General features: G+C 29.8%; 1 protein-coding gene across 7 annotated transcripts in view; it reads right to left on the bottom strand.

Annotated features, from left to right (window-relative positions):
- Window positions 1-812: 812 nt before the first annotated feature.
- Window positions 813-21,278, bottom strand: part of LOC118193334 (uncharacterized) — a 179,691-nt gene continuing 159,225 nt past the window's right edge. For all 7 annotated transcript variants that reach the window (XM_085818527.1, XM_085818521.1, XM_085818526.1 and 4 more), the window contains one exon: window positions 813-9,366. Coding sequence is in view for 2 of the 7 variants with exons in the window: in XM_085818528.1 (XP_085674654.1) it covers window positions 9,352-9,366 (15 nt within the window). In the remaining 5 variants the exon portion in view is untranslated. The remainder of the gene's footprint in view (window positions 9,367-21,278) is intronic.

Here is a 21,278-nt window from a genome sequence, read left to right as displayed (position 1 = left end):
AGTTAGTTATATGTAGAGCTAGATAATAAGCTTTTCAAATATGCAAACTTGTCTGTGTTGGATAAACCTAGATTGGAGTGAATAGCATTATCATATGAATTAAGAAATTCAAGCCATTTACTGAGATCACCATCAAATTTTCTAAATTCAATTTAGGTAAATTTATTGAAGCACTACTTAAAAAAAACATTGTTGTCATTCAGAGTGCTGCTAATATCATTAGTAATTGCAACTACATTTCTTTCAGCAATTTTAGTACTATTAATTTTCTTAATTTTACTAACAATCTTAGGTTTAAACGTTATGACTTTTCCTTCATACTCGTCAAGAGTTTTAAATTTATCGTGGTATTCAATTAAGAGCTCAAGTGATAAGCTTAAACTTTCTAGATTTCCTATACATAAATCTGCCAAAAATAATTCCTGAAGTTTATTTAGAAGTTTGGTAACTTTACTATGTGCAACAGTTTACTACATGTTTTTTCTCCCCTAGATCATATTCAAAACCTCTTTGCGGCCAAATTATGGCTTAATTCCTCACTGCAGTGGCTCCAAACCATGAGGGGTCATGAATTACCTCATTGTAACCAGAGGGGTCTGTGTGTTGTTCTTATTTCAAGAAATTTTGCAGAGTTCACATATGACAGTTTGTGCCACCATAGCCAATTACTATCTCATTAATTCACAATACTTGTAAAGGCCTAACACACTTATGAACTGTAGTCTTTATTTGTAAAAGAAATATAAAAATAACCTTTCATACAGTACAGATTATGGATTTTTGAGGCATGATATGAATGAAGAGACAAAACACTAGTTTTAAAATTTTATTTTCAACAAAAATAGCCTATTACCTTGCAAATTTTGTAAGTAGGCAATTAGTAACTATGCATGATAAAAATGTTAATGATTCAATAAAAGTGCAGATATATAAATGTGCTGCCATCTGAAGACTAGGGCAACTACACATCATAACAGGAATATAATACATATTTAAAATTGCTGCCAGAAGTGCAGTAAATTATCATATGAAATTAAAGGTGAATTATACAAACCACAGATTTAAATCACAAAAATGCTATGCCCATAGAAAATTTGAACTGCAATAATCTCCTGAGTTTTTTTTTTTTTTTTTTTTTTTTACAAAAGGCAAAAAATTGTGCAATATATAAATGCAATAGATATTTCAGTCCATCCATACAAATCTGCAAAAATAAAACTAACAGGAATGAAAAATATCACAACACACATTCTGGATAGAGTCATAGATGTGTCACAAATCTAGATTTCATACATTCCCCTCCTTTGTGTCATGTTATGTGTAAGTAAATGAAAAGCAAATATTATAAAGATAATTCTTCACAATATAAGAATTTTTCTCCTGAAGATTAATAGCTACTTTGAAAATATCACATATTCAAAGACATTTGTCTAATTGCCCTCATCTCCTGTGGAGTTAAAATTTTAGTTATTTATTACACTAGCAAAAATAAAAGTACAAGTTTTACAAATGAAGGAATCGAAGGTTACATAATGAAACTACTAGTTTTCTTAAAAGACTGGTATATTCATATCCGTCTGGTAAATTAATAGCAAGGATGTCATGCAGCCGAATTTATGAAGCACTGAAACCGTAATTAAAATAGCATAAATACATTTTAAAAAAACAGCTCTTCACCAGTAATAAAATAGGTATGGGTGTTTGATGTTGTAAGTATCTCATAAAAGACTAAGTAATTTTATTAAAGCTTTTCAGGAGGGGGGGAGAACATTCATATATATAATTTGAAACAATTACAAATACAGAAAATGCCATTTAAATGTAGTCATAGTCTCAATCACTTTTTTTAGAAACTGCTTAAAGCTGATGCTTTTGGGGATGGGTGTGGGATACATAATATTTTTGGCATATTTGCAAAAGATAGGGAATTATTGTTACAATCTTGAAAAAACGAGCCTTTCAATAACAGTTAAGCAAAATAAATAATAACCATCTGAGTGACACTGCCTTTTTTTCCAGTTCTCAATAAAATTTCTCTTTACTTAAACAGAATTTATAAGCTAGATATGTATAATTATTAACTGTGTTATTTGTTTTCATACCATTCCATTCATCAAAATGATAATTAGAATATAATAAGAGCAAATTTTTTCAAATAGCAATCTAATATATACCAAGTATAACATATCTCATGACTAGATAATAAGTTGCCATTCTGCTCAGAGGGTTATAAAGTAACTAATGACGTTAGTGATAACAAAGAATTGACAATACTATGCAAGTTGTCTAAGAATTTTATAAAAATTGCTGATTATTTATACCTCTTTTTTTTTTCCCTCATATAATAACAGATAATAAAAATACTATATCTACTCCAAAAAAAGACCCCTTTTTTTGGAGGGAGGGTTTTATTTTTAAGTAGCTTTTATAATCGTGTATTTAATAAAACTCTGCGAATTTACTATATAAACTTAATTTACTATTGCAGGAAACAAAGTTATTAAAAATGAATTTTCTGAAGCAGAATGAATATTTAAGTAGATTCCCAAGTATAAAAAATCTGCAAAATTTGGATTTTCTGCAAAGTTTTATAAAACTAAGTTCATATGTTGCCAAAGGAGATAATTTTTTATACACAATGCATGCTATACTTCAAATTACATCAAATACAGTTACTAATTTAATAACTTAAATATAACTCTTACATATAACAGAACCAGGCATTTTTGTTGTAATGACACATAGCAAAAAAAAAAGGGAATGTTGTTTTAATGCCTAAAATCAGATTCCAGACACAGACTATGATATTCATCCAGGACCATCTCATCGTGCAACTATTTACAATAAGCCTTCTGTACAACTCATTTCTATACAAAATCATATATAATTTTTCTTGCATACATCCAAGCTAATTAATACAGTCATATTCATTTAATATTTAATTCATAAAAGTATGCATTACCTTTTCTGTGAAATATTAATCACATTCAGAAGCATTTAGATTTTTACACTGTAAAGAATTGAAAGAAAATGAAAGCTGGAAAATAACAATTAGCAGCTTAACAAATGCTCATACTTCATTAGGGAGGGTTATACATCATGACAAATATGACGCTATACAATTTAAAATTAAAAAAAAGGGCAAGGGAACTTTTTTTGGAAAAAAATTCATTACGGAGACATTGTGCAATTAAAGTTTAAAATAAATATTTTTTAAGAGTATTAAAAATCAAATTTTTATTAAGAAGCAGTGCAAGAAAAAGAAATACTGCTGTAAGAAACAATACAAGTATAGATATAAAACTAACAATTATCCAAAATTTTCAGAAAGTACACTTCAATGTTTTTAAAACAAATTAGAATGAGGAAATTAAGATAAATTTGGTCCCTAAATACATTAATTTTAACTTGTTTCAAAACATCAAATGAACTTAATAATGGATTTAAACAAAAGTTTAAGCTATTTAAATAGCTGCTAATTATAGAATTAAATACTGTAAGTTTAAATTTTCTGCCACTGATAATTGTTTGATAAATAATCATCTTACTGAATATTTTCCATAAAATATACATGAGCACTGCAAGCATGTGGAAGTTCTTTTTCAACTTACTTAATCTAGGACAAAGGCTAGACATTATAATTTCACTTTTTAACAAAATGGGGGAAAAATTATAATAATTTTTTTAAAACTAAACTGGGAAAGATCATCATAGTTAAGAATTAAAATTCTTTTTTAATATTAAAATAAATTTTAAACCAAAAACAACTAAAAAACAAAAACTCTTTGTAAAGCTATATGCAATTTAACTAGAATAAGCAAGACTAGACTATTCATGCAGTTATAATTTGTTCTCATATTTACAACATTATTTATTTTGAAAGGAATGTAGCAGCTAAGCTAAGCTCAAGCAACACACACAGAATTTAATTCCTTACAAGGACACTTTTTAAATAAATTAAATATATATTTCAAATAAAAATACCAATGATAAAAGCCTAGCATGCTCTTTGTCATAATGTTTAAAAAGAAGAAAAAATGTACAGGAAATTTAGTGGGGGGAGGGAGGGATAGAATATGGCTTCACTGTTATAACACACTAATCCAATAGAAAAATTAAGAATTTCTAATTTGTTTCTTATGAATAAGAATACATGAAGGAAAACAGAATGGGAAAGCAGGTCCAGAATGAAAACTTGTTTCCTCCCAGCTAACTGCTATTTAAACAATGATTTTCAAATAATGACTAGTAAAATTTCCTTCAAGGACATATTTTATTATTAAAAATACAAGGGGGGGGGAACCTATTAATTATTTTTACCACTCCACTTCCTGGGAGAGAAAAATTTAATAATGTACAAAATTACACTACTTTATGCATTATAATTTTAGCCACAGTCCTGCTAATTTCAATGAAATGCATGCGTGGCATTTTTATACATATTCATTTTGAAATCCTTTATAGTTAATCACATTTAATGCAAAATTGTGGAGTCCAAAATTGTACACCACACTTGTAAGACAAAGTGGCATAAAGACATTTCTCAAGCATAACAATAGCTACAGATGATATATATTACATGAAACCCAAGCACCAAATTAAAATTCAAACAATCAGATCTCTTAAAGTTATAAAGGTACTTTAAAAAAAAAAAAAAAAAAAAAAAAAAAAAAAAAAAAAAACACTTGCATGCATAAATAACCAAAGAAATACTTCAGAGAGATGCTCTTATGTCAGCCATGAAATGATTAACAGTAGTTTTAGATTTTCTGAATAATCTCATAAACCAGCATTTACAAGTTTACTATGCAACAAACATATCCATTAACTTATACCTAACAGGGTTGCCACTCAAACAGGAGAATGAAATTCCCTGACTTTTCCAGGTGTGTTTCAAGAAAACTCCAGTCTATCCGCGTAATGTACGTTGGCTGTACTAAGAGGTAAATTAATTATGGTATTACTTGTATTGTGTAGCAAATTCACTTAATTATTTAATAAATCCCAGAGGACATTTATTCTTAATTATTCTTGGTATACTTTGTTTGATAATTTTGTTTAGTTTTCCACTTAAGAAACTTAATAAAATTTAAGATATATATATTGGATAACAAATGTATGTTTTATTTAATTATTACTCATGATCATCACCAGTTCAACACAAGGCTAATCCGGTCCTTATAAATCACAATGCAATGCTAAATAGTTAGGTTAGATTTTAGGTAAATTTAATTTGCGTGAGGTATGTTCTTAAAAGGCATCTTAACACTTGAAAACACAAATATAATTATAATAGTTGTTGTTTTCTCCACTGAAGATTGAAATTAGAATCTTCCCAATCTGGAATAAAATAAGGCTTTTTTTGCAGACATTTTGCAGCTAAACGAAAGAAAGAAATCTATTTTAATAAATTGAGGTATTTTATATTTATTTCGCAGCATACATAAGGAAAAAATATGTGCATTAAATTTGGTATGTCATCATACTGCTATAATTAATTTCAGGATTATGCCAGAGAAAATTTCCTGAAATTTGGAAATATTATTTACTAATAATAAATAAATTTAGAGGGAAGAAGCGACATTAAATTATATGAATAACATAAAAATAATTACTTAAAAATTGAATTAGAATAATCAACGATATTTTAGCGAATATAGTTATATTACATGGCTAGCCTAGATGACTGATTACTATTTTTTTATTTTACTGAAAAATGGCAAGGTATTTATTAAAAAAAAAAAAAAAAAAAAAAAGGTTTAAAAAGATTTTGCGGGAAAATTCTAGTATATGGTAAGGCTTTGGCACGATTTTGAAAATTGTCGCCAAGACCAAAATGACCCGTTTACTGCGCATCAAGATGTCGCCAAATCCCATTATTATTCTAACCAAAGAAAGTCTATGTAAAGAAGAAAAGGTTCCATACAAGTAAAATGCTATTACGCCGCTAGAATGCGGAGGGAAAATTTGCCAAGGGATTTGGCGACGGAACCTGGCGGCCAGAATTTCCCTCTCCGCGATGTGTACAGGAAATTGAGAAAAAGAACGCTTAGTTAGTGTTAAGAAGAAACGCTTTTTGACAAAAAGAAAACTACGAAAATCCGTTTTTAAATTATTGCGAAAAATCCAAGAAGAAACGTTTTATCAAAGGACGTTTCTTCTTGGATTTTTCGCAATAATTTTAAAAACGGATTTTCGTAGTTTTTTTTTTTTTTTTTTCCCCTGAAAATAACTAATTCATGAATTAATTTACTTGCGCCAAAAAATATTTTCTTTTCCTTTAACCACTTGCGCTAAGACTAAAACTTCACGGTTGCGGTGCCGTGCGCTACAATATAACAAGCGGTAAAGTGTCTCATTTACGCCGCTCCGCATCTGCGAGTGCAATCCAGAGCTGTAATTCGAGAAATAAACAATCTCGTTGTTAGGCGACGTGTGCACCACGTTATTTTCATTTTTGCGATAAATGCTTATCGACGTGTTCACGTCGCTCGCGGTTTGAGACAAAAGCATCTTGACGTGCGTGGCACGTCTTTTTAGCGCAAGTGGTTAAAGAAATTTTAAACGATATTCATTTTATGAACTCTTGATAACGTGACCTTCGAACTTCGACACCGGTTTCGAGCTTTGGCAACAGATATATCAGACATGCACAGCTGTTTTCCCTCTATGATGGAACGGAGCCACAGCCACGTCTGTTGCAGAGAGGTTTTCCTTCTTTACAATACATATTCTTTGATTCTAACCTCCATGGTACCGTATACTAGGATTAAACCCATTTTGTTTTATACGAAAACAGGTACTTTCTTTAGTTCATGCACTGCACATGCGATTCTCGAGAATATTGGAAACCAAAAGTTGCTTTGCCTTTCTAAAAGACAATCAAATTGGAGCTGCGAAAATTGGCTCTATGCCAGCTACCCGAATGACACTCACGTGATACATAATTCGCCAAAAAAGTTACCTCTTCCGACGTCGGCGCAAAAATCGCTTTTTTTGGCTGGATCGTTGTATGAACTTCCCTGACTTTTCCAGATTTTGACAAAAATACTTAAATTCCCAGACTTTTCCCTGAATATTTTGGTCAATTTTCGAATTCCCTGACTTTTCCCGGTTCTCCAGGTTTTCCAGGTAGCGTGGCAACCCTGACCTAAGATATTTTACTCTCAAAATTCCAATATTAGCTTCTATTAAAAAAATAAGGAAATGAAGAAAGTATACTTTAGCTTATTAGTTTTATATGGGGTTTGCCAGATATACTATTTAGTGTTATAAGTCTTCAATTTGCCATTACACATAATGCCAAAAAATATAACATTTATAATACATGCACAATAGAGCTTTAAAAGCAGGTAAACTCCATTTAAATTAGTGATAATTTCAGTCAAAAATGTAGCAAAAAACACCGATATTAAGTAAAAGTTGCATAATATCTGATATATACCTCCCTTTTTAAACTATAAAAGATATAAAGAAAATAAATATATATTTCTAACTTTATTATTATTATTTTTTTTATAATTATCACATTTATAAAAATTCCACCAAAAGCCATCACAGGGTATTCTTGCTCAGAAAAAAAAAAAAAAAAAAAAAAAAATCACATTTAACACTTTCACTCCTATCAAGAGGAATTCTAACATTTATCAGAATTACAGGGTTATGGAACAAAATAATGCATATTTCAAACAAAAATTTTCAGGTTACTGACCTTTAATTCTCTGCATTAGAATATTTTTTTTATGATTCCTAGTATTGAAAATACTGTATGTGAAATGAAATACATAAAAACTCTTTTTATGTATTTCATTTCATTCTCTTTTTAAAAGTAATTTATACTTAACCAACCAGTATCCATACATATCACAATTTTAACTAAAACAGGAAAGACAATACATTTTTCTCAATAACTTCTGTTGGAACTTTAGTTAATTTACTAATGAATTGGCTAGGATTGAAAGAGTTAAATACCAAAAAACGTTTACTGTATACTCTTACACTTATCACAAAATAAACATCTTTGAAGGGACTGAAAACACAAATCTTCAAAAACCTTTTAACATTTAATGATTTATATTTAATATTTACATCTACACTTTATTACATATATTCAGCATTTGACTTAATGAATTGTAAGATACTTACGGTTTTCTTATACAAATCACATTATCATCATTTTCTTCTAATTTTAAACAGAATTATTAGTATTTTAATATCACACTTACACATAGCTTAATTGTGATTTACAACTAAGGAAAAAGTTATAAAAAAACATTTAACCAAATTAAAATAAAATACTAAAAACTGTATTCTAAAACACTATATTATTGATTATCTAATCAGTAATCTAAAAATATATAATAAAATACCAACCCTTCATGTTATTTAAATGTAAAAATTGCTAGAGGTATATAATAAAACTCTTGACATCTTAAAAAAAATGGAGCAATATTAAAAATGTAAGAAAAGCAACAGAGTTTTAATAATCAGTTAATAAGAGCTATTCAACAATTTAAATCAATGGTGGCCAATTGCAAACCCACAAGCTGAATGCAGTTTACAAGATCATTTTCTGCAGCTTGCAGCAAATTAAACAAAATTTATTTATATTATCATTATTATGAAATATAGATTATTTAATATTTACATTATCATGCATTTTTCTTTTCAAAAATGATAGCTAAAAACTTGTTGCATAAATACCTATACTATTTTCATTAACTTGGACTAGATTTTAAAACATAAAAGCAAATATTTAAAACTGAGTAAAATATACATTTTTTTTATTATATAAAATGGAATTCATATTGTGTATTAACTTACATTTGATGTTTGTGTGATATTATGTCTGTAGTTTCACAAATACAAAACAGCTATAATAATTTTAAATACAACTACTATCATGAAATAACTTACCTTTATTACTCTATAATGTATTTTGAAGCATGAATAAAAGAATAGACTGAGATCTTGCACACATTTTAAATTGGCCATCACTAATTTAAACTACAGAATTCTTTTGATGACTGATATAAACTTTTAGACATCTAAACCAAATGTCTCTGAATACATACAAAAGTTTTCCAAGAAATTTACTTTAAATACAATACCAGTTTTGAAGAAAGAAAATGATTTTAATGTTGCCAATTAAACAATTATTTCGAAAAGTAGTCTGTAATATCACAAAGTGTAACCATAAAAAAAATAAGGCAGACCCAGAATACATGTAGTGAAACATTCATTTGAAATGAAAAAGCATACACGGAGAGATTATAAACATTTTTCTAGAAGCAGGCAGACTTGGATAAAATTCAAAACTTGTTTCAAAGTAATTTTTTCCATGATGGTAATTCATGTGTAAGGATACTGGAAAAGAAAAGAAATATAAATAGAAAATAAATCCAATGTAACCTAAGAAAAATACTTTTTATTGAGTCAACAAATCAAAAGCATTTACTGGTCATAATTTGCAACTGACCGTCATCAATACTACATTCATTATACAAAACAAAATCTTATATTGCCGTTTGGTTCTACAAAAATATAACCATATACATTTTTTAATATATTAATTGAAATTAAACAACATAACTGACATACCAATTAAAAATTTTAGCCACAAATTTTATGTTCCACTGATGTTTCTATTTATTATAATTAAATGAAAATCATGCATTAAAAACTAACATGAATAAATATCACTAATTAGGTGTTAACATAGAATGACCAATTAACTTTAGCAGTAATTTCATACAAATAGTTTTCTTTATTTTGGGTAGAAAATGTTTACAATCACTTCTCTACCTATAAAAAATTAAAGGAGGTGGGGGAGGAACCTCTGTTCTTAAAATTGCAGCTTATAAGTATTCTTAAAACTTAGGATACCATGCAGTTGCAATAATGATTAATTTGTGCTATGATGCCAAAGTTGGCAACTAACAAATGCTGTACCTAGCTCGTTTTTGGGCAAATTTTGGATATTTTTCTCTGTTAACATCCAAGTTCCGAAATAACTTAATATTTTCCTAATCTTGAAAAATCGCTCATGGCAATTTTGTGAATTGGAGAAAAACATTTGTTAAGCTATCTTGGTAACTCAAATTTGCTGAATTATCTTCATAAATAATAATGACAATTTTATAAAAAACAAATTTAATAAGTTTACAGTTAGGGAGATGCTATTTTATAATAATGGTTAGATATAAAGAGAATTTTAAGTTCATTTACAAGAACTTAAAAGACGTGTGTTATGTACATGCATAAGCTGGCTATTGCCACATGTACGATGTGTTTAAAATGGCTGCGCCAATTCAGAATCCTGCCAAATGTGAAGTGCGCTCTGTCATACGATTTCTTCATGCAAAAGGTCAGCGACCAGCGGATATCCACAAAGAAATTGTTTCTGTTTATGGGAACATTATGAATCGACAAAATGTAACAAAATGGTATTGTCATTTCTCTGAAGGTAAGACCGATGTTCATGATGAACAAAGAACAAGTCAGCAATCTGTGATCTCTGATGCCCTTCTTCAGAGAACAGAGGAAGCATTCATGCGAATAGACGTCTCAAATTGAAAGAATTACATCAGATCATACCAGAAGTATCAATGACAACTCTTTATGAAGTTGTGACTGTCAAGTTAGGGTACAGGAAATTGTGTGCGCACTGGGTTCCAACACGCAGCAACCTTCTATGACTAAGGGACACAAAAGCTTGTGCACCGACTTAACAAATGTTTGGATAACGGAGGTGATTATGTCGAAAAATAATAGATAATCCAGTTATTAAGATGTAACAGATGTTTTCTAAATAGATTTTTTTTTTTTTTTTTTTTTTTTTTTTTTTTTTTTAGGAATGCGAGCCATTGTATCTTTACTTTTCGAAATGCCCTCGTATATTTGTAAAGATGACAACACTACAGAGGGTTGAAATGGGAGATGCAGATAATCAGGAAGTACCTAATAAGTGAGTATCTTTTGTAAGAAGAATACGTAATTTTTGTTATGAACTTTTAATCTACCAAATTTAGTTATTAGAATTTTAACCTCTCCCCCCCTTTTTTTTGGCATTTTCTATTTTACTATCATCTAGTTAAAAAATTAAAGAAATTCTGTTATGAAAAGGAAAAATAAATATATGCAATTTTTGGGGGCAGACAGGAGGCACATTCCTATTTGGAACAGCCTTCCATCTAATTTCTGTATACTTCATTGACAAATTTGGTTGTACTGAAGTTAATAAATATAAACTCAAAAATGTCATTAAACAATTAACAGCCACTTAAATATTTTATATTTCTCAATTAAAACAACAAGAAATTTTAAAATAGATCAGAAGTGCTTTAAGACATTTATTTACATAATTTTTTTTTTTTTTTCTGAAACAAATTACCATATATTTTCGGGAACAGGCTGAGAACTTTTGGAAATTTTTTTGTTATTGAAGTTTGGGGAATTAGCTCGCATACAAGTTCAAAATGATTTTAATTGACCCAAAAAATGAACAATTGAAAAAATATTTTTATTTTATTTCAAACCTAATACACATTAATATCAACAAACTAAATATCAGTATCAAAATCGGAACTTTCTAGGCATTCTCAGAAGTCTTTCGCTGCTACATGCGAGTTCAATGAAAGCACTGGTGGCTTTTATTTAACCATTTATAGTCTCATCTACTGCTTCATAGATAATATTTTCAGTTATGCGATTCATTATTTTTTTAAACAATCAAATAAATATTTCTGGTAATTTTTTCCCTGCCTTCAACTGTAGTTAATCAAATAGGTCAAACATTATTCAAACTTTGGGCAACATATAGCTGAATTTTTCAAATCAATTTATACATATAAATTTATATTCAGAAACTGACGAGATTTTAGTCAGTTCTTTCCGAATAGTAACCGTAAAATACGAGTTTTGTATTTGCATGGAAATTTATTTAACACAATAGAATTACATTTTGAATATTATTTTGGTACTTTTCCAGTTTACCGGCGCAAGTGATAAAGTTGCCAAAAATAGTACAACCGATGCCAAACGGAATATCCCCGCTGGTAACCTTTTATGCCTCATTTTCAAAACAAATCACAGCCATTTCTTATCAGATCGATTGTTTCTTTCAATACTGGCATACATTTACATAGAATTTTTACCAGATAGTTCAATTTTATGCCCTAAGCCCATTTGTGGTAATTAAGTCAATTAAGATTCAATCACACCGCTCACTTAAAGGCAAAAACACAGAAAAGGCAAAATCAAGGGTTAAATTCATCAGTTCTAATGAGAATGCGCTAGCGAAGTAAAGCACTGAGGTTTTACATAACTTATAGGTAAGCTATTTGTACGAAATGGAATAATTCTTGCACTTAAACTTGTATTTCAAATCTTGATTTAACTTGAAATTAATGTAGATAATTTACTGAGGGAATTAGATTTTTGTAGCACAGTTTATGTGAGATGAGATCACTTGGGGTCATGTAATATAAAATGGCAAATCAGGATGTTGTACCATGAAAGCATAGTAAATTCTTAAATTAATGTGTTTTTACAAATTTATTGTCTTTTTACAAAATTCTAAATCATATTAAAATGTTTATGCCTTCAAAATAAAAAATTCATAGAACTACCATTAGTAAACATTTTTTATGTGTATAGTGTGTGTTGTCGCCAATAAAGTCTGCTTGGCGAGACTTGTGCCATCGAAACGGAAAAGTACCATTATTTCCTACACCTTGGACGCATTTTTGTTATTAATAAAAATGTTGCATAAAATCAAAATGGTATGACTTTTTGTACTGGTTGTTTCTGTTAAACAGAACTTGATGTATGGGGCTATGGAAACAGCAGGCTCTAGAAAATTGATTCTGTTCCCCCCATCACATGTCAACAGAAATTAAAATAAGAAGATTTATAGCTCATTTGCAAATAATACTCATGTTACTTACACACAAAAGATACTAATTCAGAAGTAAAACAACAAAAATTAGCGTTATACTTTCAAAATTTCCACAGGACTAGTTTCGATGGTTTTACCGAACCACCATCCTCAGCTGCAAAACCGCAAATCAACAAGATAGGAAATAATGATTAGATAAGAAAGCCTGGACAAGAACAAGCAAGTGGCACCATCTGTTGGTGAAACCAGAACTAAAACATAATTTCTTTAAAGGATGAAGGCAAAGATGGATTGGAATTGTCCAGGCTTCCTTATCTAATCATTATTTCCTATCTTGTTCATTTGCGGTTTTGCAGCTGAGGATGGTGGTTCGGTAAAACCATCGAAACTAGTCCTGTGAAAATTTTGAAAATATAACGCTGATTTTTGTTGTTTGACTTCTGAATAAGTATTTATTCGGCGTGTTATTGTGTCTCAACATAAAACATAATTAGTGTATAAACTCATGTTCAGTGTTGGCAATTAGCATAAGATGGCTTACATGATTAAAAAGTGAATAGCAAAACTGAAAGAAGTTGCTATCCAAAATGTAACATATCTGCCAAGTGTGTGTGTGTGTGTGATTATGGCAAAGCCTCATGGGCTATTTGCCTAAGGGGAGGGATGCCTTCGTGGAGGATTTTCTGAGGGAAACTGGCTCATATACATGTTACACATGGGGAAAACCACGAAAACGCCCATGTAGCCAGCCCGTTCACGGGATTCAAACCTTGGACCAAACTACCAGTGTTCCAGCGACTTTACTGCTTGGCCGCTGGTGGGCTATATTTGCCAAGAATTGCTTGTTAGATATAAAACTCTTGAATATAATAAATAACAAAATTAAGAAACTAAATCTTTTATAAAGCCCTATTTTTATGCATAATACTGCCTTCGTACACATTCCTGCACGGAGAAATTAAGTACTTTTAAGGATCATCAATGAAAAAAATATGGACCTATCAAGCAAATAGAAACTAAATAAATTAAAGCAATTACATAACACCTATACTTCACTTTTGTAATTTGTATGAATGAAATAAATCTATAAGTATGATGCGCTATTATTAACCATAATCTAACATTTAAATTAATTATAAAACAAATTCATAAACATACTTGCCAACCTACAACACTCAAAAAATCAGAAGAATTTTTTCAATGATAAAAAAATATATTTTAAAATAATGAATTAACTTTAAATAGTTACTAATTAATATCTGAAAGTTCATTATTAATTCTTAAATGCAAACACAACAGAAATGCATGGGGAATAAATGCATCTTTTAACAAAAAAATATTACTTTAATCAGTTTCTGTACAAATGCTAAACAGCAGTAGATTTGCTTTCATTAATAAAGAGACTTCATTACTGTATGCACAGCAATAGCTACATAGGCCTGCTTTTGCTAATAAAAGTTTTTCTAATGTATCATTACTAATATTAGATCTAAATTTAGTCCTTGTTTTCACAACAACAATGAAAATCCTCTCGCATTCTGCATTACTATGGGGAATTACCAGGATGGCCAACATTATTCTAAACAGTTCATAGTACTTTCAAATTCCAATTAAACTCCGCAGGGTGCCAATCCTACCTGTTTTTATAACTTTATACAGTCAAAAGTCTTTAATCCAGACTCGTTGGGACTTCGATTCCGGATTATAGATCATCAGTTTAAATCTGGCAAGATGGCATGCAGAAATTATAAAACTAAAAATATGAAACCATAATTTATGAAATAAAGAGCAATTATGATCTAAAGGGTATCAAAATTTACAAAAAAAAATTAATATTTATTTGTTTACTTTATTAAACATTTCTTTTAATGTGAGCACGCGTAAAGCATACATTACGCATAGTCAAAATTAGAAAATTGCAACCAGAAAATTATTTGATGTGTATTCGTGATATTTATAATGACGAGGAGTTTGATTTAAATCATATCAAAGACGGAGTACATCGAGATGAATACTACATTTAGTAAGGAATTATAAGCCGAATAAAATAAAAACATCTGCCCTGAAGATAAGGATAGTGCTGACAGATCAACTTCCAGTTCATTGCACGCTGCTTCGTCCCCCCCCAGAGCAGCGTGAAATTGATAAACATATTTCGGAATGATTAGAGAATCAAAGGATATGCAGTTATCCATTTTTTGCAGCAATTCCACTTTTTGTTTGATGGACATCGAAACATGCTTTCGCTTTGTAGATCCTTTGGTAGCTCCAGAATCGGAAACTCTTTTTGACATAATCGAAAGTTCAAGCTTACTTTTATAAAACTGCTCTAACAGTCTGCAAAAAATAATAAGCCGGATCCAGTTAGAAGATTAAATAACAATGCAATCTGCAACACTAACTGAAATAGATAATTTTAGCTTAGCTTATACCGTCCGTTATACATTAAACACGCATGCGTAAACTTATTATGCGCATGCGTTGTCGCAATATGCCTTGACGCATGCTCAGAATGTTTGTAGCTTTGAGGTCCGAATTATAGATCATTCCGGATTAAAGACTTTTGACTGTATAAGTTTTCTGGCTGTAATTGCAAAATTGCGACTGCAGTTCATCAGTTGCAACATCATTATCTTCCATTACTAAATAAAGTAAAACTGGAAATCAATTCAAAAATATCTTATATCAGAAAAATATGCATTTACTAGAGTGTAACATATGCAACTTTAGCATGTCAAAAACCACTTCATCGTTTATTGGAAATTAATTAAATTTATGTAGTACGTAATCACATACTTGGCAGAAAAAGCTCATAAACATGGATATAAAACTTATTTTTGTCTTTCTCTGAAAGGTCTTCCACGACTTTTTTTAATTGCAGCCTCTATTACAAAACCTTTCTTCTGATTTTCTGTTTCACCATAAATCGCATCACATATAGAATCAGAAAACAAAACAAAGCTTGGTTTTACAAACTTTGATAAAAATGTCTTTACATAGATCATAAATCATTGATCGCAAAACATGAATTAATGGAATCCTGCTTTGTAAAACTGTGTTAAGAACATCAAATGATGGCAAAATGAATTGTACAAGAGAGCAAAAAGCTTTGTTAAGGTGAAAAGACAAAAGCATAAATACTCGTTCCTCAAAAAATATGCTTTCAGTAATTAGAAAATGTTTCCCTTGTTGAGCACAATTTTTATTTTGAGAGAAATTTGTATTAGCTTTACACTCATATTTTGTAGTAGTATTTTGAGAACTGCCAATTAAATTTCTTCACTGGTGTAGAAATTACTTTATTTTTCCCAAACATATTTTTAACAGCTGAAGTAGTAACTACATCTCCATTTACTTTAGGTATTTTATAAAGAGCAGAGCTTTTTATCTTTACTCTAGAAGCATTTACTTCTTTAAAAAATGCAAGATGTGAGTTCCATTGATCAAGAATTCTATATAAACATTTCTAAACACAACCAGCATATACATGCATATTTCAAAATGTTTCTTACTTTAGTATTATGCAGCTGTTGGAATTATTTAAATTTTTCCTTCCTTTTAGAACACCCTTCAAGATAACAATAATACCAACAATGTGTTCATCCATACTTAATGATAAATAAGCTGCTCCTTTTTCAGCTGCTAAATTTAAGTGATGACAGGTGTACCTCATAATTTGCAAATCTGAAGCTTTCTTGTTTAAAATGCCACCAACACCAGTCTTCAAACCTACCATTACCGGTGCATTATCGGCACCAAGTGCTAAGCAATTATCCAGAAGAATTGCATTTTCTTTTAAAGTTTTAATAATTAGCTCTGCTGTATTAAAGCCTATCAAATGTCCTTCTAAAGTAGAAACAGAAAGTAAATAACGCTCAATTTCTGAAGATACTGGATTAAAAAAGACACAACAATTGGATACAGTTTTGAATCATATTATTGCTTTCATCCATACAGAGGCAGAATGGAGCTGTTTTAATACAATCAATAATAGAATATTTTTCATACCCACTTCTTTAACAATTGCAGTCATTTTAGTCCTTGCATTTGAGTATTTCTTAGAGATATTGCTATCAGGAAACATTTTTCTGAATAAAACTGCAGCATGATCTGATGCAATCAGTGGAAATGTTATGCTCCAGTAAAAAGGCAGAAAAGGAGCATTCCAGGGTTCGTACACATTTTGCCACAGGGAATTTAAGTACTTTTAAGGACCATTAATGAAAAAAATTAAGGACCTATGAACAAATGAGAACTGAATAAATTCAATTCAAAATATTATGCTATGCCTGAACTTCACTTTTGTAATACCATCCTAAAAATAAAATTGATCCCTAAGTAGTATGCATTATTACTAAACATGAATTAACTAGCATAATTATTAATAAGTTTGAGAGTAAAATAAACTTTAAGCAATTTATCAAGTAGCATTAAATATTTTACACTTATAATAGTTGGACATATTTGAAAGAAGATAAGTGACATTTACGTTTTACTAACAGTTAGCTTTATGTTGAATTTTTTGTGTCTCATTTTGTCACATACTTGGTCAGTCTACAGGTTTAGTAAATAGCAGGTAGATTTTATGTCAAACAGCATAGGTTAAAATGAGAAGTAAGATCATAATCAGCATGATTCATAACAAAAGACTGACTGTTGTCACCGCTGCTGTTTGTTTAGAGAGACCTGCTGATCATAACAACCCTGAAAGGCCTGGTGTAGGCACGGTTGGCAAGTGTTGAAAGTTAATCAGGCTCTGTTTGACGCAGTTAGCATCGTAGGTTCATGCAGAGTTCCAGGGATTGTAACCCAGTTAATATACTTTAAGATTCCAATAAGCTATTAAAGCACAAAAGGTGATAAGTTGTTTTGTAAGTTTTACTTGAATTTTTACATTTTTGCATTTTATCTTTTGACCACAGTGAGTATTAATGAAAGGCAATAACTCGCTTTCATATGTAGAGATAATTTTTAAGGGTAAGTAGTTAGTTATAAATAATTAAATTATGTAGTTTGATAACCTTAGTCATTATGGATTTACATGGCCATTATTAAATTTTTTTAACAATAGTTGTTAAAAAGCATTATTAAAATCAAAATCTAATAAAATTTCACAGTTTAAAATACATGTAATTTATGGCATTGATTCTTAAATGATATTAGGATAATTACACATTAAAAGCCACAAAACATTTATGTTTTGTATGAACAACACTCAACAAAATATTTATCCATCATTTTAATTTGAAGCCTTCCCAAACATTTGGGCTAGTTTATATAGATTTCCTTCTCTTTAAGCATCTTTTCTAACAATTAGAGATTTGTCTTAATATGCAAACAATTGCTCTTGCTAATTTCTGCGTGCTTTATCTCCTAACTTGTCAACCTCTCCATAATGTACCTATGAGGGTTTACTTGATTGGGTAAAAGTTTAACAGTCCAAAACCCCCAACAGATGTAAAGCATATTATGTCTGAAATTAACTACAATATCAGACAAAGGTTTAAATAAGAGGCTTATTTAAATAGAACATAAAGGCATATTCCGATGCTAACAAAATCAATTACAGCTCACGTTGACATAATTAAAAAAGAACAGTCAAATTCAAACTAAAAATGTGGAGTAGTGGTCGAAGATGATACAATTTAATTAAAATTTAATCTGGCTCAGTAACTCTATCAAATGAGGAAATAGAAATGGGAAATTATAGTAAAGGCTGAAATCATACACAATTAGGTAATTTACATAATAATAATAACTGCACATATCTTTGAAGAGTAATTTTCTTTATGTATTCAGTTTCTTTCTTCAACACGTTTCCTTTTCATTTTCGAATTTCTGGATTTAATTAAGGATTCTGTTATTCTAAAAAACACTAAATGCATTTAGAATGTATAGAAAAAGCGGCTAATTCTTTTTCTTTAGTAATATGGATATTTAGATGAAATATATATGATAAAGGCCAGTTACAGAGCTGATGTGGCAGAATTTTTAGAATTTAGCGACACACCGAACAACAAAATCTAGAAATGGCAAAACTTTTAGAATTTAGAGCAGGCATTGGAAGCAGAATTAGAAAGGCACTAGGCAACAGAATTTAGAATCCGCAGAGATTGCATCAGGTGAGAAAATGCCTAGTGCCAGCTATGTGAGTTTTCAATTTCTTTATTAATAAAAAAAATCTCTTTCTATAATGCCTGCCCATGTGATATTTTCCATGCTTGAGTCTAATGAAAAGTAGAGAAAATAAAGGGAAGATAAACATGTTAAAAGATTCTAGTATCAGAAGTAAAAACATTCAAATATTTTGTTTTCATTGTTCTTGTTCCAGACGTTCTTCAAAAAGTAAAAAAATTATTGCAAACTTTCTGTAAAATACATCCATTACGTGTTGATACCATAGAGACATTTTTCATTTTGTCACATATTTCTCGAATCTTCTAGAATCGTGGGTCTATAAATCTTGCCTTCAAATCCTAAAGAATAATTATCCCTACCAATTCTGTAACAGCGAAAAGCCAGAAATATTTTTGAAAAAAAAAAAAAAAAAGAGGAAGGAAAGTGTAAAATTAATTTTATATAGCATATTCTGAGACAATTACATGGGAAAAACTCTTACTATGAAAAAATTAAAAAGGAAGACATTTTTAATTATTTACATAGCTAAATTTGCTTTTGTTAAGAGCTATTTCGTAAATTCTGCTTTAGAGCATTATACCTTGTTTATTTTTCAGATTTAAAATATTGAATAATAAATTGCCAAAATGAAACTTTATAATATGACAGCAAAAAAAAAAAAAAAAAAAAAAAAAAAAAAAAATTGAATGTTATTTTTTAAATATAATTTTAATATATTACCATTAGTTCAATGTTATTTTTTTAAATATAATTTCAATATGTTACCATTATTTTAATGAAACTTTTATCAATGTTTTAAAAAAAATCATTGAAAAATTCTCAGATCTTGGAATTAAAATTTTTCTACAGAAACTTATCTTAAAATCGCCAAAATGTTGATAAGTCGCCAAATTTAGAAATGTTTAATAAAAGAATTCACATTCCCAAAAGTGGAAAGTTGTTTAAAAGCTCTTTATTATAAAAAATGAATTTCGAAATGCTTGTTTCACTCCTTGCTTAGAAACTGGAGTATCCCATCATTTACATCTGAAATAGAAACAAATTATAACCCATGAACCCAATCAAAAGATAACCATACATGTCAGTAAATTGCCCAAAATGTTCCTCCAAAATGCTAATTCACACTCAAAATGGCAGTCTTAAAAACAAACAGAAATTTCAGATGATTAAAATTAAGGACCTTCTGCTGAGTTTGGCCAAACTTAAGGACCAAAAATCGGTTCCAAAAATCTAAGGACTTTTAAGGACTCTTCAGGACTGTACAAACCCTGGCATTCGGCATTAACAATTTTTTTGGTTCTTTGTTTCCACAGAAAACTTCAATTCCCCCCCCCAATAAAATTCATGTCCTTGTGTTTTTGTGTATGCACATGTTTGAGAACATCAACCCTTCCACTGTGCGAAATCAAAAAATGGCAATGACAAATGGTAGACATCGCAAATTTTCTTGAAGAAATAATAGAAGGAAAGTGCATGATTCCTGAAAAGTACATGAGTATTTTACCTTTTTTGCAGACATAAACAAAAGATCGTAATTTTATAAACTATTTCTCGCAAGCATGTGCACTTACACTGGTCAGTGACAAGATGAACGAAATAATGTTCTTGATCTTGGTTTGTGCTCACTGGTTAATATATGCCAGATGACACACAGTGGTGTTTGATGCTGATTGGAAAACTGAAATATAACATTTCTGTATACATTTGGTCTCATTCACAAAGCAGAAATGTGCCATAATTTCTTGCTGACGAAACAACTTTGCCTTTCTTTTAGATGTAATCTAGAGCAAAACCAAGTATTAAGCCAAGATACATAAAAGTTATGAGAAATTTTAAGAAAAAGTAGCAAGAAATCTGTTGAAAATTGGGTTGGCAGGAGAATGGTCGGAAACTGGGAGTCTCCTGCCTAAATAGGGAGAGTTGGCAACTCTGCGCTGGTATGTAATAGAAGGTCATTAAATTCATTATTTTTCTCTTGTAAAAGTAATTTAAATAATTTGTTGCATTTCTCAGGATCTTACAGAATTAACCATTTTTTTTACAACTGACATGAAATCATTAAAACCAACAGTTTTTGGGCATAACGCTTCCTGATGTATAAGAAAATGATATGATAAAAATTTAGGAAAGAAAAATCTGTCTGCATAAAGTAATGAATCCAATGTTTTTACCAGTCATCAAATGTGTGCCATTTATAGCAATAGAAGTTAACTTCTGTAGTGATAATTTATTAGTCATTCCA

The sequence above is a fragment of the Stegodyphus dumicola genome, chromosome 6 (genome assembly GCF_044657685.1).
Source record: "Stegodyphus dumicola isolate Sdum_Otavi_A_Nest chromosome 6, ASM4465768v1".
In the NCBI taxonomy this organism is placed as follows: Eukaryota; Metazoa; Arthropoda; class Arachnida; order Araneae; family Eresidae; genus Stegodyphus; species Stegodyphus dumicola.
The sequence above is the reverse complement of the archived record's forward strand: the minus strand, read 5'-3'. Positions and strand labels throughout refer to the sequence as shown.